Genomic DNA, 15,583 nt, shown 5'->3' on the forward strand with positions numbered 1-15,583 from the left:
AGGAACATGCCTAATCCTACGCTCACACATGCTAGCATGATTGAAGAGTCGTTTTGTAATACCCCAGATTTAGCTTGAAAAAATATTGATAAACTACTCATATTAACAAGGTGTATCTTCTTTTCATTGGAGCCCATTTGCTAAGAACTCCACAGTTAAGCGTGCTTGGTGTGGAGCAATCTTAGGATGGGTGACCACTTGCGAAGTTTTCCCGGGCGCGCACGAGTGAGGCCAAAGTGCGTTGGAAAGACTTGTGTTGATTTGTGAGGCCAGTCTACAGTCTCCATGAGTAGTCACCGGTGGTCCGAGGGGCCGGGGTGTTACACGTTTACGGCTATGATTTCTGAGATCAACCTTACTGGTGGATTAGAAGGGTGGTGGGTAGATACTGGTGCTTCACGTCATATCTGCTCTGATATAAATATGTTTAAAACATATACAGAGACTACCAATGATAAGAAAGCGGATGGTGACACATGACCCCAGGGAGACTCACTCTTTCTGTACAGAAAGTGATATTATAAGCAGAGAAGACGACAAGAAGAAAGTCATTGACATGCTACTCAGCAGCACTTCTGTTGAGAAAAATGTATCCGTTATTAGCATTGTTGGAATTGGAGGGCTGGGTAAAACTAGTCTTGCCCAATTAGTTTATAATGATGCAATGATCCAGACTGAATTCCCTTTGAGAATGTGGGTTTGTGTTTCTGATGATTTCAATGTTGGGACGCTTCTTCAACAAATTATTGCAGATGCAAAAAATCAACACTTGAGGAATGACAGGCAAAAACTGAATATGACTATGGACCAACTCCAGAGTAATCTCAGGGAAGTACTTAATGGGGAGAAATATCTCCTTGTTTTAGATGATATTTGGAACGAAGACTACTGTAAATGGGTTGATTTGAGTGTTTTGTTGGAAATAGTGACTACTCGCTCTAATGGGGTGGCGAATATTGTAGGAAGCCGTAAGATTCATGAACTGGGAGGCCTCTCTGAAGATGACTCTTGGAAGTTGTTTGAAAGAATTGCATTTGAAGGTGAGAACAATCAAAATGAAGATGATTTGGTTAAAATCGGGAAAGAGATTATTTGCAAGTGCAAAAACGTTCCACTTGCCATACGGGTTGTTGGAAGTCTTCTTCGAGGTCAAGATACACGTACATGGGAATATATAAAAAACACTGATTTGGTAAACATAAAACAAGATGATAATGGAATACTACCTGTGTTGAAAATCAGTTATTATCATCTTCCGTTTCATTTGAAGAGCTGCTTCAAGTATTGTGCTGTTTTTCCCAAGGTTATGAAGGATGATTTGATTCATATCTGGATGGCATTAGGTTTTGTTATGCCTTTGGATGGAGAGAGTCTTGAGGATGCTGGTGATGAATATTTCAACCATCTATTACAATGGTGCTTCTTCCAAGATGTTGAAAAATATTCAAGTGGTGGAAATATCATGCAAAATGCATTATTTGATCCACGATGTTGCAGGCACTGAAATCTTGTCATCCAAAAACAGCACAAGTCATTTAATTGAGAAAACTCGTCACTCTTTTATTGATCGTAATACAATCGTAGGAAGTGATGATATTGTTAGTTCTTTCAACAAGATGAAACGAATGCGTTAAGTAATAATGATTTCTCTTTCAACAAGATGAGCAAATTTCGTACTTCATGTTCAAGAATAAATCTATTGTTATCAGAAGTGAGATATTTAAGAGTCTTAGACTTGCGTTGTATGATTTTAAAGATAGTCCCGAGTATGATTGGTCAATTGATGCATCTAAGATATCTTGACCTCTTAGAGAATATATTCCTCACCATGTTGCCGGAATCCATTACTAAGCTTTACAACCTGCAAACATTGAAGCTACGTGATTGTTCGAGACTGAAAACATTGCCAAGAGACTTGAGCAAATTAGTTAATCTCAGGGACTTGGACATATTTGACTGCAAAAGTTTGAGATATATGCCTCCAGGGATGAATAAAATGACATCCTTGCATAAGTTAACAAGGTTTGTAATCAGGGGAAAAAGAAAGACTTCTACATGGGGGTCAGGTTGTATGGGAAAGCTTGAAGATTTGGAAAATTTTACGAATCATGCTGACATTCTGTAAATTTTGGTTAGGAAATTTGTCAGGTATGATGCATTTGAAGCTAAGATATGTGGAAATCTGTTGAGCAAGCATCTCAGGAAAATCGAGATTATTTGGCGAGATGACAACGATGATAGTGAAGAGAATACTAATGCAAAGGTATCGTTACAAGGCGTGGAATCCTACCATAATCTCTCAAAGATACACTTGGAGGGGATTTTAAGGTTAGAGCATCTTCCACCGTTGCATAATTTGGATTAGATGGAGTAGTTGTTTGGATTGAGGAACTTGAAATATGTAGACAAATGTAACATTAGTGAAAATGGGGCTCCTACGACATCGGGAAATACAGAGAAGTTGGTATTCTTTCCATCCCTTGAAGAGATTTGGCTGCACGATCTGCCAAAATTAAAGGGGTGGGTGGAAGACAACATCAGAATCAGATTCAGGGAAGGTGGAAGCTCAATATAATTAGTTCACGACAACAGGAATGCATTTCCATACATATTCATTCCCTCGACTTACTTGTCTGGTAATATGTAAATGTCCTTTTTTGACAGCCATTCCTCTGTGTCCAAATCTAGAAAACATAAGTTTGAGGAATTTTAATGGAGCAATGAAATCTGAGATTAGATGGAGTAGTGATGCAAATCTTTTCTCATCATGTGATGATTCAGTAGAGATAGATGACGCTGGATATCTTAATTCCTCAAACTCATTTTTTCTAGATTTGGACACCGAGGAATGGCTGTCAAAAAAGGACATTTACATATTACCAGGTAAGTAAGTCGAGGGAATGAATATGTATTGAAATGTATTCCTGTTGTTGGAACTGATTATATTGAGCTTCCACCTTCCCTGAATCTGATTCTGATGTTGTCTTCCACCACCCCTTTAATTTTGGCAGATCTTTCAGCCGAAGCTCTTCAAGGGATGGAAAGAATATCAACTTCTCTGTATTTTCCGATGCCGTAGGAGCCCCATCTTCACTAATGTTACATTTGTCTACATATTTCAAGTTCCTCAATCCAAACAACGTAAGGAATTTCAAATGGTGAAAATGATACAACGGTGGAAGATGCTCTAACCTTAAAATCCCCTCCAAGTACATCTTTGAGAGATTATGGCAGGATTTTAGGCCTTGTAACAATACATTTGCATTAGTATTCTCCTCACTATCATCGTCATCATCGTTGTCATCTCGCCAAATAATCTTGATTTCCCTGAGATGCTTACTCAACAGATTCCACATATCTTAGCTTCAAATGCATCATACCTGACAAATTTCCTAACCAAAATTTGCAGAATGTCAGCATGATTCGTAAAATTTTTCAAATCTTCAAGCTTTACAACACAACCTGACCCCCACGTAGAAGTCTTTCTTGTTCTCCTGATTATAAACCCTGTTAACTTATGCAAGGATGTCATTTTATTCATCCCTGGAGGCATATATCTCAAACTTTTGCGGTCAAATATGTCCAAGTCCCTGAGATTAACTAATTTGCTCAAGTCTCTTGGCAATGTTTTCAGTTCCAAACAACAACGTAGATTCAATATTTTCAGGTTATAAAGCTTAGTAATGGATTCCGGCAACATGTTGAGGAGTTTATTATATGAGAGGGTCAAGATATCTTAGATGCGTCAATTGACCAATCTTACTCGTGACTTTATCTAAAATCATACAACGCAACTCTAAGACTCTTAAATATCTCACTTCTGATAACAATAGATTTATTCTTGAACATGAGGGACAATATTTGCTATCATTCCAGAAATCATTACTTACTAAAAGCGAACGCATTCGTTTCATCTTGTTGAAAGAACTAACAATATCATCACTTCCTTCGATTGTAATAAGATCAATAAAAGAGTGACAAGGTTTCTCATTAAAATGACTTGTGCTGTTGTTGGATGACAAGATTTCAGTGCCTGCAAGTTCTTTAGCAACATTGTGGATCAAATCATGCATTTGCATGATTTAATTCCACCACTTAAATCTTTTTCAACATCTTGGAAGAAGCACCGTTGCTAATTTGCTATAGATGGTTGAAATATTCATCACCAGCATCCTCAAGACTCTGTCCATCCAAAGGCATAACAAAACCTAGTGCCATCTAGATATGAATGGTGCTTCATATGTGTATTGATCTTCACTAAATCTTTTATGAGCTACTTTATAATAATATATAGTTAATATTTGATGGCATTCAATCGACATATGTCATATGTTATCTTATAATCTTGCAACATTCAATCTAAATCAATCAGGAGCTTTGACCATATTTTCAAAGCATATTTTGATAAACTCCTAAGTCAATCATACAAATATACAATGTAAAAATAGGAGAACATAGGCACTTTATTTTGAGATCGTTTTACATAAAACCGTCTCTCACAACAATAGATGAGCTAACACATATTTAACACTTTTAACTTTAAAATTACTTGTTATACATCAAACAATTAAACACGAGTATCTTAAGTACAAAGTAAATTATTTAATTATTTTAGTTAGATTAGTTTAGTCCTATAAATCGTCTTAAATGAGAAATATGTGTATCATTATTTTACAAATTTTGAAGAACATTGTTAATCCCAACAAAAAATGATCCAAATAAAATTATTCCACCCCACTTTCCCAATAACCCAATCATGGATGGTCATAGATCGGTTCTGAATCGAATCCAACTAGATTTGGATTTAAACACATTAATTTTTGGTGGACTTATACCCGAACTTAGACTCATAAGGTCTGAAATTGTTGGATTCGGACCCAGGATCGTCAGATCTAATGGATCTAGAGTCCTTAATGAGTCCTAAACGTGTCCATTTAATTATTTATACCTAAACATTCTTACATTTTAAAGACATTATTAGAACTAAAATGGGTACATCACCATCACCATCACCATCACCATCACCATCACCATACCCTGTGTATTCCGCTCATAGAAAACTATGATCAGGGTCTGGAGAGGGAAGGATGGCGGCAACTCATACCCATACAGGAGAGCGCGGCCAAAAGAGTCCTCCAACTCGAGAAAGATTAAGAAAAGTTTCAGCCATGGGAAAGATAAAAAAAAATGCATATAGATAAAATAAATAAGTAAAAACACTTAAAAAATAAATTTAAAATAAAAAATAAAAAAATTAGTAAATTAATAAATAAATAAATAAATAAATAAATAAATAAATAAAAAAGCAATAATGCTAATAATACTGATAGAAACCAGAAAAACTAGAGAACAAGAACACCCACAAGTAATCGAAGAGGAAATAAATAGAATGGGTACATGATTTCTATATATAAGCTTAAATTGAATCCAAATAAAATTTAAAATAAGTGTAGAACGAATTTATAAATGAATTTGTATTATATAATAAATTGGATCTAGAGTGAATCTAACGTTTGGGACGGGTCGAACAAATATGGGTTTTAAATGGATTTAAAGACCCTAAACCCAAACATAGACCCATTAAGTATTGAAAATTTAAAAAGAATAAGTATTTCAATATAAAAAAATTCAAAAAATAAGCAATTTATGAACTTAATTCCCAAAATAAGCAATTAATTCAAAAAAATAATTATTAAAAAGCAAGGGTTATTTTAAATAAAAACCTAAAATGAACTTTATATCCTAAAAATTTAGAAAAGTTGATAATCATGGATTAAAGGGCCTAAATTAACTTCCCTATTATTTAAAAGCGATTATTTTTAATAATTAGAAGCCTAAAAATAAGGCTTGTAAAATTGACATGGCTCAAGAAAATAACAATTAAAATTGGAACAAGCAAATAATGAAAATTTGAAATGTATAACACAATTTACAAAAAAAATGAACAAAATAGTATAAGTTTCAACTTTATTCCAAAAGTAAGCGTGAAATTCCCAAACCTGAGGTTTGGGGCTGTTCGCAGTTAATAACTGCGAACAAGTCAAAAAAGACAAAATAGTTGTTCGCAGTTACTAACTGCGAACAACTATTTGACCTGTTTTTGTGGAGCATGTTGTTCGCAGTTACTAACTGCGAACAGGTCGAAACAGGTCAAATAGCTGTTAGTAGTTAGTAACTGGTAACAACTATTTGTCTTTTTTGACCTGTTCGTAGTTACTAATTGCGAACAGCCCCAAACCTCAGGTTTGGGAATTTCACGCTTACTTTTTGAATAAAGTTGAAACTTATACGGGTCAAAGCCCGTTCAATTCCGACTCACTTTGACCCGTGTTTCAAAAGTTCATAAAATAGTTTTTTTATTACACTTTTGGACCGTTGGGTCGACCCACCCATGTATTTAATAATATGATCTAAAAATATAAAAAAGAAGTAGTACATTTTTTTCCCAACCAATTCATAATTATCCGACCCAGCCTGGCTCGACCCTTTACACCAAAGCCCATTAATGACCCGATCCGCTAATAACCCGTTAAAATGTAATCCGACCTTTGACCCGTTGGCATGAATACCTCTAGTCCTGACCCACTACTCACGACCATCCCAATCAGAGTCATTCTTCCCGAAAACCCTAAGGCCGCCCTCACAAAGCGAAAATGGTAGAGAAAACAAAGGGAAGAAAGGAAGAAGTTGTTACTAGGGAGTACACCAAAAATTTCCACAAACGTCTTCATGGATGGTACTTTCCTTTTGTCTATTTTCTTCTATGTTTTGTAACTGGATTTAGGTTTATTTGGGATTCTGGATCATGAAATGATGTTGTTAAATTAGGTACTTGTAGATTTTGCTTGCAGTTTGTGGAAATTGCATGGGTTTTGGTTTATGATTTTTTGTTTGCATTTGTTAGTGTGTGTTTGGTTTTGTGATGAACTTTTTTCAGGAAGTCGGTTTTTACATCAATTTTACTGAAAAGGAATCCCTGATAAAGAAGTCTTCACTTTGTAGATGTGTGAGTTGTGTGCTTCTTAAATGTTTTCGCCTTTTGTTTTGGAAACATTTTTGGGTTTTCCCAGAATCGTGGTTGGAGCAATGAGTGTATGTGAATTGGATTTTGTTTTTGTTTACATCTTCATCTGTTATTTGTTTGGGTCTTCTGTTATAATATGCCATTGACAGTCTATTTTCTGGCTTTGTGGACAACTGATCAAATATTAGCTACGTTCTAATTAATTTTGTAGATTCATTTTTGGGTTGATAAAGGAAAAAGTTTTTTGGGAGAATGGATTCTTGTAGGTTAAATGTTTAGTTTAAATGGTTTCTTTTCTTTTCTATGTCAACTGTTGAGTGTATTAGCTATGAAGAGAAAATGTAAATTGAGACAGACACCAAGCACAAACCATTAGTTTGGTTTACTACTCTTTGGAATTTTGTTATATAGTGATCATGGGGTGTTATTGACGCTTGTTGATATAAGTAAGCTCATATAGTAGAATAAAAAAACTAATATGAACTTTTGAAGTCAGGTCAAAGTGGGTCGGATTTAAACGGGCTTTGACCTGCCCTGCCTCGTTTAAATCTGGCATGACCCACCCCCGCCCCGCCCCATTTAAATTTGACCCGTTTTAGCCCGTTGAACACCACTAGTAAAGTGTAAACAGTTTTTTTTGACAAGATTTGTGCCATCAGTGACTTTTTCTTGTAACTCTGCCTTTCTTGTGTTGATTGTAAAATAGTGAAAAGGAAGTTCTTGATTGTAGAGATTTGGTCTATTTTGATTGTTATTAAAGAAATTAGGTGTTGATATTTGTTTGATGCTGATTTGTATGGAAGCACATTCAAGAAGAAGGCACCCAAAGCCATCAAGGAAATTAAAGCTTTTGCTGAGAAGGCAATGGGGACCAAGGATGTCAGAGTAGATGTAAAGCTAAACAAACAAATTTGGAGCAGGGGAATCAGGAGTGTACCGAGAAGGATCAGAGTTCGCATTGCACGCAAGAGAAATGATGACGAGGACGCCAAGGAGGAGCTCTACTCTTTGGTTACCGTTGCTGAAATTCCCCTAGAAGGTTTGAAAGGTCTTGGTACCAAGGTGATCGAAGACGAAGATTAAGCAAAATCATTTTTGTTGAGGTTATAATAGGTAGCTTGAAATCAACTTTTTTGATGTTGTTCTGAACAATTGTGGATCTTTTGATGATGCTCATTGCACTGAGATGCTCTATACATATGAATGGGAACTTTTTGTTAGTAACAACACCTATCCGACAAATATGAACATGTATTGACTCTTAATCTTTGCTCTATCATTGATCTATCTAGACTGAAATAAGCATTGAATTAAGTTGATGTGCCACTTCGTTAGGATCCTTCTAATATTCAATGCAAGTTTGATTCTTGTTGGTATTGAACTTTTGAAAGCGTGCTTCAAAGTTGAATCAAGTACTTGTTGAAGCAACTTGTGGGCATAGTATAAAAATGCGATGATGGTCGCGAGTGAGGTAACGACATGATGATGCGGTAATGACGGGAGTAATGAGGTTATCGAAAGAATCCAAAATGCAATTTTAACACCTTTACTAGAACATTTACAATGCAGTTGATGCGATGCCAAGCGGCCTTACGCTTGTAGGGCATTTAAGACGCAAGTCTAGAATTCTGAAAAATAGAATAGAATTCAGTTTGATCTAACACACTTGCTACTCGCTAGGTCGATTGTGCTGAGTTTAGTCTAACACATTGCACAGCCATTGCCCACCTATACCGTATTGCACGACTTCTATTATATCAGATCATAAACTGTAACTTGAGATCTATTAATCTTATAACAAGAAGGATGTAATTTTTTTATCGATCTTAAAACTTCTATGAAGTTAATCATGGGTATCTATAGTAGTGAAAGAAGTATATACGCCTTATTTCCCTCGTGCAAAATGTAATACAAATATGATGCACTTCAGTAATCATCACTTATGCAACACTATCTTCAACAAATATATATGTACATATTCATTCTTTCGCTATTTATATAATAATTGAGGAAAAATAACATACGAGCATATGTTCCAGAAAAAGAGCCAGGAATGTATTACCTACTTGCAAAGAGAAGCTAACACACGTCGTGGTGGATCGAAAGATCTACGAGAATGAAGAACAGCCCAGTTGTCGATTAAAAGGATATCACCCTGCTTCCATGGAATTGCAACACTCTCCTCTTCAAGAATTTTGAGGCAGTCATATACAATGTCGGCCGGCAATGGTCTTCCATCGCCAAAGGTAACTGCCTTGACAGGATCATTTAGTTCATCTTCCCAGCCTGTGTAAGCTGCCACCATGCTGTTGAACCAGACCTTGCGTTGCTTACTTTCATCAAATTTGATAGCTGGGATTGGACCCATTATTGTTTTTACCCTGTTCTCCAACCATTCCAACTTCATGCCTAACTTAGCTGCCCTGAAGAAATTAAAGTAGTATATGAATTTGAAAGGGAAACTATTTTCATAATCAGCTGATCTAGCATCACACGAACAATACATAAGATGCTGCAGCAAAACAAGATTTTGGCAACAATGCAATATGGATATGGTGCAGCAAAATGACAAACAGATTACATAAACCACACACCTTTGTTCAGCTATGCTCTTATCATCAGTCAAGAATGTAGATTTCCAACCACGACCAATCGGAGATGCTGGATTATCCCCTTCATCCAACAACCGTATATACATCAATCCATGCTCTTCAAGTTGTTGAACAAAATCAGGGTGTTTCTCCTTCATCTTTTCATATATGATATGGCTCAGAACAATTGGAGTTTCTCCTCCTTTCTTTGGTTCTACTTCACAAAAGAAAAACAATTTCGATGGAAACTCAGGAACCTGTCCACATATTCCACCAGAGACATTGTAAGAAAATCGAATTTCAAATGCAATACCCATAAAGGGCTTGTTCTCCTCCACAATTTCTCTTAAGTCGGTTTAGTTAGAGTTCGTGAAGCAATTGCTCTCTCACATCTTCACCATTAAATAACTTCAATTCACATATGAATGTTGATTACTTGATACTAATATCCTCATGCTACTGAAGTTCTGATTATGAACGGACAAATGTCAACCTTAAACATCATTTGCAATCTCAAATTTAATAGAAAGATTAAAAAAAACCTGAGCCATTTCATGATGGAAAGGGATTTTCTGATCCGGTGGAGATTCATTAGCAGTAAAAACACGGCCAACAACGTTACTCCTAGGAGCAGCGCCGCCCACGTATGGAAATTCATCGAAACCGAATGCCTCAACGACGTCGTTGAATTCAGTGGGAGTTGTTAATGGAAACCCACGAAAAAGAATAGCCCCTGAGGAATGAAGGCGGGATTGAAGGTAATGTTTGTGGGTTTTAATGGAGTCGATGAAGGAAGAAGAAGAAGAAGAGTTGAAATTTGGAGTTAAAATTAGAGGGAAAAGGGTGGAGTATGAATAGTGTTTTTGTTGAGGAATTTGGATTTCTGTGAATGATTCAGACATTGTTATTGGGATTTGGTTGAGCAAGTTTTTTGTTGATGGGAATTGATTTCCCAGGTTTAACATGCGATTGCGAAGGGGAATCTTTATACTTGTGCTAGTTTTGCGTCTTTGTTCAATTGGGTATTATTGGCTCAACTATTTGAAGATTTTGTACTCCTCTAAGCTCTTCTTCTTCTATAATACAAACAACGCTAAGTTTTGTCCGAGACCGTATGATCTGAAACGAGTTTAGAACTAAAAAAATTTATTATTTTAAAATTATAGTTGATTATTTAAAAGCTATAAGCGATCACTTTGAATATTTTAGATTTGTAGGTTATTGGTTTGTTGGACAAATTAAAAGTATTTTTTTATTGTTGTTAGCTTTTACATTAACTAGACAAGCTAATTGTTTAGGAATTAGTTATATGTATGATAATTAATATATTGACGCTTGTTTATTATAGAAACGTGAATTAACAAGGCAAAAACTAATAGAAATAGATAGTAAGCTAAATTTTTTCATTTTAGCTTAAAAGCCATTCAACAAATAATTTTTTTAATAACTTTTTGACCAATAAACAAAACAAAAACTATGAAGCCATTTAACACAACACTTTGGTTATCACCTTCGTTTGATTTAGTTTTTCTTAAAAAAGTAGTTAGTATAAAACATTTTAAAAGTAAAAAAAATCAATTTTAATCAGTAAAAATTAGTTATAATTAATAAAAATTAGTTATAATTAGTAAAAATTAATTACGATAAGTAAAAATCAATTTTAATCGGTACAACTTAATCAAAATTTGTAACTAAAAATTAGTTTTAATGAGAAAACGAATGGAGTACTTATAATGCAAGCTAAACCCTTAAATATCGGTTAAAGTATACCCCTAAATTAAACCCAATTCTTATTTGTCGCCACCATTTTTATTTTTTCGCCACCCTCCAAATGAAATTACGAATTTGTCCCTGGAATTTACAAAATTATGAAAATGCCACTAACCTTAAAACCTCTATTTAAACACTTCAAATTCACTCAATAACACTCACATCACTTCCATAAATTCAAATTCTTCACATAAAAGTAATCGGAGCTCAAACTTTGGAATCAAAGTCGTCAACAAAAATTCGAGGTAAGTTTTATTTTAATTCATTCGAAGGAAAAAAAAAAAAAAAAAATCGGTTCTTCACAGTCGCACGTTTTGTGCGACTGTGAACAACCATTTTTTTTTTTTTAAAAAAAAAAATTTCGAAAGAGTTTGTTGTGTTTAATTAATTTATTTTCTTAGTTAATGTTATTTAGTAAATGTTGTAATAGAATGTATTATGATAATGTTATTGTAAGAAGTAGTTTTTAATTTGGATTTGAGAAAAAGAAAAATAAATAAATAAATAAAAATAAAATTAAAATCCAGTCGCACAACCCAGTCGCACAAAAAGTGCGACTGTAGTCGCACTTTTTGTGCGACTGGGTATTTAAATTTTTTTTTTTAAAATCAGAATTTTGAATTAATTTTTTTGAATTATTTTTTTTTATTAGGAATGAATTTATTTAGTGTAATTAACTTATTAAATTTTAGATGTTTAAATATTTATGTCATAATAATTGTTTAATTGTTTGTAATTGTGAATTATTTTTGTTGTTACTTGTTTGTAATTTATATGATTGTAAGTGTTTATTAAATTAACTTTGGAATGTCGTCTTAATTTAAAATATGAAAATTGTAGTAAATGGCTGTAAATCAGGGTAAGGAAAAAGGGTTTTTTAGAGGATTAAGCGGCAATAGATCTAGGCCAACTTCACTGAGAGGAGATCCCCATGAGAGGGGGGTTACGGGATTTGCAAGGCGAGCAAGGCAAGAACAGGCGGCCATACATAGTCAGGCCCAACGTTCAAGTACCCTAGAGCAAGTGCGTAGTCGCTTTGAGCGCCAGAATAGCCTACATAGTCATACGGTCGGCTCAGGTGACGATGATACTGATTACGACGAGTCTCTTAGTCGCGAAGAGTCTCTCGGTTAGGATGAGTCTGCATGTCATCCTATTGATTGAACGATCGTAAGAGGCCATGCTAGTAAGTTCAGGATTAGAGGGCAGGGCTCGGGTGGCATTTTTATCAGGCAGGAGTAAGCCAGGCAGAGGATGCTGCTCCACGGGGGAGGAGGCGCTCGCAATCGGCGGACGCAAACTGGTTGATCACATCACCCCAGCCCGGGGGCCCTATTGATACCACTTTAATACCCAGCTACGGTGGGCACGTAGCAAAGGTTATATTTGAGGGATCGGAGCGCACCCCTCCGATTTTGGAATGTTGTGCTCGGAAAAAGACATTGGATTCAATCATCAGACTTCAGGACATGTTTGATGAATTGTACAGGGTGTTACCTGGCAGTCCCCTTGGTCGTCTGCCGTATATAATGCACTAGCACATCGACAGTGCTCTCATTACGACATTTGTGGAAAGGTGGCAGCCTAACACCAACACCTTCCACATGCCGTGGGGGGAGATGACCATAATGTTGCACGACGTGCAACGCATCTTATGAATTAACATTGACGGTTCGCTTTCTGTGGAACCGTCTGATGGTGACTGACAGCTTGGCCTGGCCGGCCTTTTTGGGGAGCCACTGTCGGAGCTGCGTGGGAAGGGGCACTTCATTAGCGGCAGCATTAACGTTGGTGCACTGTTGCAGCTATGCCACCGTTCTCAGTCTATGGATACTCAAGCTTCTGCCTACTACATGGCTATAGTGGGTTCCACGTTGCTCGTGGATAAGACTAGAGTCGGGATGCGTCCTCACCCTGTTGTTGCTGTCACCGCTGATCAGGCTGACATTGCATGGGGTGCATTGACGCTTGCTCACATGTATCGCCAACTGGGTATGGCGACAAGGGCTGGGTGCAAGACTATTGCTGGTTGTCTGACACTGTTGCAGACATGGATTTCAACTCACCCAAATAGTACTTGAAGGAAGAGTGTTGGCTTTCTACTAGATCTACTGGTAATCTGGTTACCCAAGTGCAAACAATCATTCGTCCACGCACGCACAAATTTCTCTTTGTGAGGAATCCATGTTCCAGCCAAATATCGCACGACCCTCCAGTTCCTAGTCGACCAAGTGGACACAATCCCTTCCCATCTGTTTTCAAAATTGGCGATCGTCATACTGTTAACCAAGGGGTTCCATTTTGTTTGCCTGAATAATTGCCCCTGTTGATTTTTCTTGCCGCCACACAATTTATCGACCATGTTCTCCACGTCATTGCCAAATGCCATACGCATAATAGATGTCGTACATCTGCATTAAACATAAATTTATAATTAATTGAGATATATATAATATATAGATCGACGATAATTAATAATTAAAACCTGTTTACCTGGAAAGACAACATGAATAGCTGCAGACAAACCCTCATCCCGATCCGTTACGATTACAGCGGGCATCTGGACTCTCCCGTAAATATCCCTCAACCTCTCCAATACCCAAGAATAAGACACAGCCGCCTCATCTCGCATCAAACAGAATGCAACCAAGAAATTATGATTTATTGGCGTCATTCCAATGATTTCGCAAAAGGGGGCCACTTTTGCTTATTCGTTTTGTACGTGGTGTCTATCAACACAACATGGGGCCACGAACGTAGCATCTGGATAGATGTTGGATTCGCAATCAATAGTCTAGTCAACTGACCCTCACTATCCAAGTCTGTCCAAACTACATAATTATGCTCCGTGGCCATATACAGACGGTGTTGAAGAGGAGTTCTACCATTCATCTCTTCTCTCCTGATTGACTGTCTCACATTGTAAATTTGATTCATACTAGCATAAAAACGAGGAAAATTTCTTCTAATTGAAGACATTATAAATGCTGGTTGCATGCCAGTTGCACTTAGATCTTGTATGTGCTGCCTGATATCCACAGTCATCTTATTTAATCTTATTTGACCATCTCTGTACATGAAGAACGGGTGATTATGTATTCCTTTTTCACCAGGAAACACTGTAACCGTCCAAGGTCTTTCCTCTGGGTTACGACTAGTTCCTAAAATCATAAATTTACAACCACAACCCCTACTTTTGAAACCAGGTCGGGTAGCATTGTCTAAGTTATGCAAATCAACCCTTCTATTATCATAGCGGTGACATCTTAAGTACAGACTCACTCTTGAACATCCTTCTTTTTTTTTATATGAAGCACGTGTAAATTGAAAACCAATTGTTACTGCTATCTCATTAGCCCAAACATGTAAATAATCTACAAAATTAAATTCTCTATCGGTAACAAATCTATCAGAATAATCTATATTATCCCCTAAATTTTCAAAGTCCTGCAAATAATAATTATAATAACATTATCATAATATATCAAAATAATAATAACTTCAAAAATGAATATAAAAAATCAGAAGAATTGATTTTTCTATAAAATAAATAAAATAAAATAACATTATTATAGCACAATAATACATTAAAATAAAATAATATATTACAACATTTATGAAATAAAAATAACTTAAAAAATAATTTAATTAAACAAAATAAATTTTATAATTCGAAGTTCAAACAAATAAAAAAAAAATTTATACTCCAGTCGCACAAAACGTGCGACTCCACCTAGGTTCAGTCGCACGTTTTGTGCGACTCAGCCTAGGCACAGTCGCACGTTTTGTGCGACTTCTTTTATATATATATATATATATATATATATATATATATATTAATATTTTCGTATTTTTAATATTCAACAATACTACACTAATTATAATAATAACATTATCATAATATAATAAATTAAAATATATTAATTAAAAACACAATAAATAATTACATGCAAGATATTTTAAATTTCGAAATTGAAAAACACAAAAAAAAATTTTAAAAAAAGAAAAATTTATTGGGAATCGCACAAACCAGTCGCACAAAATGTGCGACTCAGCCTAGGTCCAGTCGCACGTTTTGTGCGACTGCTTCCCAATTTTTTTTTTCAAGGCAAAAATCGAACCGCTTAATTACTTACCGAATCGTTATCATGCTCGTCTTGGTATGCCATTGATGTTCGATGTAGAGTTCTGGCTTGTT

At 35.8% G+C, this 15,583-nt stretch overlaps 3 protein-coding genes across 4 annotated transcripts; 2 read left to right on the plus strand and 1 right to left on the minus strand.

Moving 5' to 3' along the window:
- The first annotated feature begins 451 nt into the window (after nt 1-451).
- On the plus strand, nt 452-2,575 carry LOC130815503 (disease resistance protein RGA2-like). Its single transcript, XM_057682011.1, has 5 exons — nt 452-1,385; nt 1,498-1,598; nt 1,757-2,022; nt 2,137-2,263; nt 2,375-2,575. Exons 1-5 carry the CDS (start codon nt 452-454, stop codon nt 2,573-2,575), a joined length of 1,629 nt encoding a protein of 542 aa, XP_057537994.1.
- Nucleotides 2,576-6,652: 4,077 nt separating this feature from the next.
- Nucleotides 6,653-8,107, plus strand: LOC130799561 (60S ribosomal protein L31-like). Its single transcript, XM_057662693.1, has 2 exons — nt 6,653-6,736; nt 7,828-8,107. The coding sequence occupies exons 1-2, from the start codon at nt 6,654-6,656 to the stop codon at nt 8,105-8,107; spliced, it is 363 nt and encodes a 120-aa protein (XP_057518676.1). The 5' UTR covers nt 6,653.
- LOC130799551 (clavaminate synthase-like protein At3g21360) lies at nt 8,080-10,670 on the minus strand. Of its 2 annotated transcripts, XM_057662685.1 has the most exons (4): nt 10,158-10,670; nt 9,619-9,872; nt 9,087-9,447; nt 8,080-8,215 (listed from the first exon to the last, which is right to left on the minus strand). In XM_057662685.1, the coding sequence occupies exons 1-3, from the start codon at nt 10,578-10,580 to the stop codon at nt 9,087-9,089; spliced, it is 1,038 nt and encodes a 345-aa protein (XP_057518668.1). In that variant the 5' UTR covers nt 10,581-10,670; the 3' UTR covers nt 8,080-8,215. The 2 variants fall into 2 exon arrangements, with proteins under 2 accessions (XP_057518668.1, XP_057518660.1); XM_057662677.1 differs by lacking the exon at nt 8,080-8,215 and having other exon boundaries at nt 8,888-9,447.
- Nucleotides 10,671-15,583: the final 4,913 nt, after the last annotated feature.

The sequence above is a fragment of the Amaranthus tricolor genome, chromosome 1 (genome assembly GCF_026212465.1).
Source record: "Amaranthus tricolor cultivar Red isolate AtriRed21 chromosome 1, ASM2621246v1, whole genome shotgun sequence".
Lineage (NCBI taxonomy): Eukaryota > Viridiplantae > Streptophyta > Magnoliopsida > Caryophyllales > Amaranthaceae > Amaranthus > Amaranthus tricolor.

Excerpts from the sequence above, each read along its gene's own strand:
- LOC130799551 (XM_057662685.1), bottom strand. The coding sequence starts at position 10,580 with ATGTTAAACCTGGGAAATCAATTCCCATCAACAAAAAACTTGCTCAAC. Across the intron at positions 9,873-10,157 it reads TCCATCATGAAATGGCTCAG|GTTCCTGAGTTTCCATCGAA; the intron begins GTTTTTTTTAAT and ends ATATGTGGACAG. Across the intron at positions 9,448-9,618 it reads AAGAGCATAGCTGAACAAAG|GGCAGCTAAGTTAGGCATGA; the intron begins GTGTGTGGTTTA and ends TAATTTCTTCAG.
- LOC130815503 (XM_057682011.1), top strand. The coding sequence starts at position 452 with ATGATAAGAAAGCGGATGGTGACACATGACCCCAGGGAGACTCACTCT. Across the intron at positions 1,386-1,497 it reads AGAGAGTCTTGAGGATGCTG|GCACTGAAATCTTGTCATCC; the intron begins GTGATGAATATT and ends ACGATGTTGCAG. Across the intron at positions 1,599-1,756 it reads TCGTAGGAAGTGATGATATT|ATAGTCCCGAGTATGATTGG; the intron begins GTTAGTTCTTTC and ends ATGATTTTAAAG.
- LOC130799561 (XM_057662693.1), top strand. The coding sequence starts at position 6,654 with ATGGTAGAGAAAACAAAGGGAAGAAAGGAAGAAGTTGTTACTAGGGAG. Across the intron at positions 6,737-7,827 it reads CACAAACGTCTTCATGGATG|CACATTCAAGAAGAAGGCAC; the intron begins GTACTTTCCTTT and ends TTTGTATGGAAG.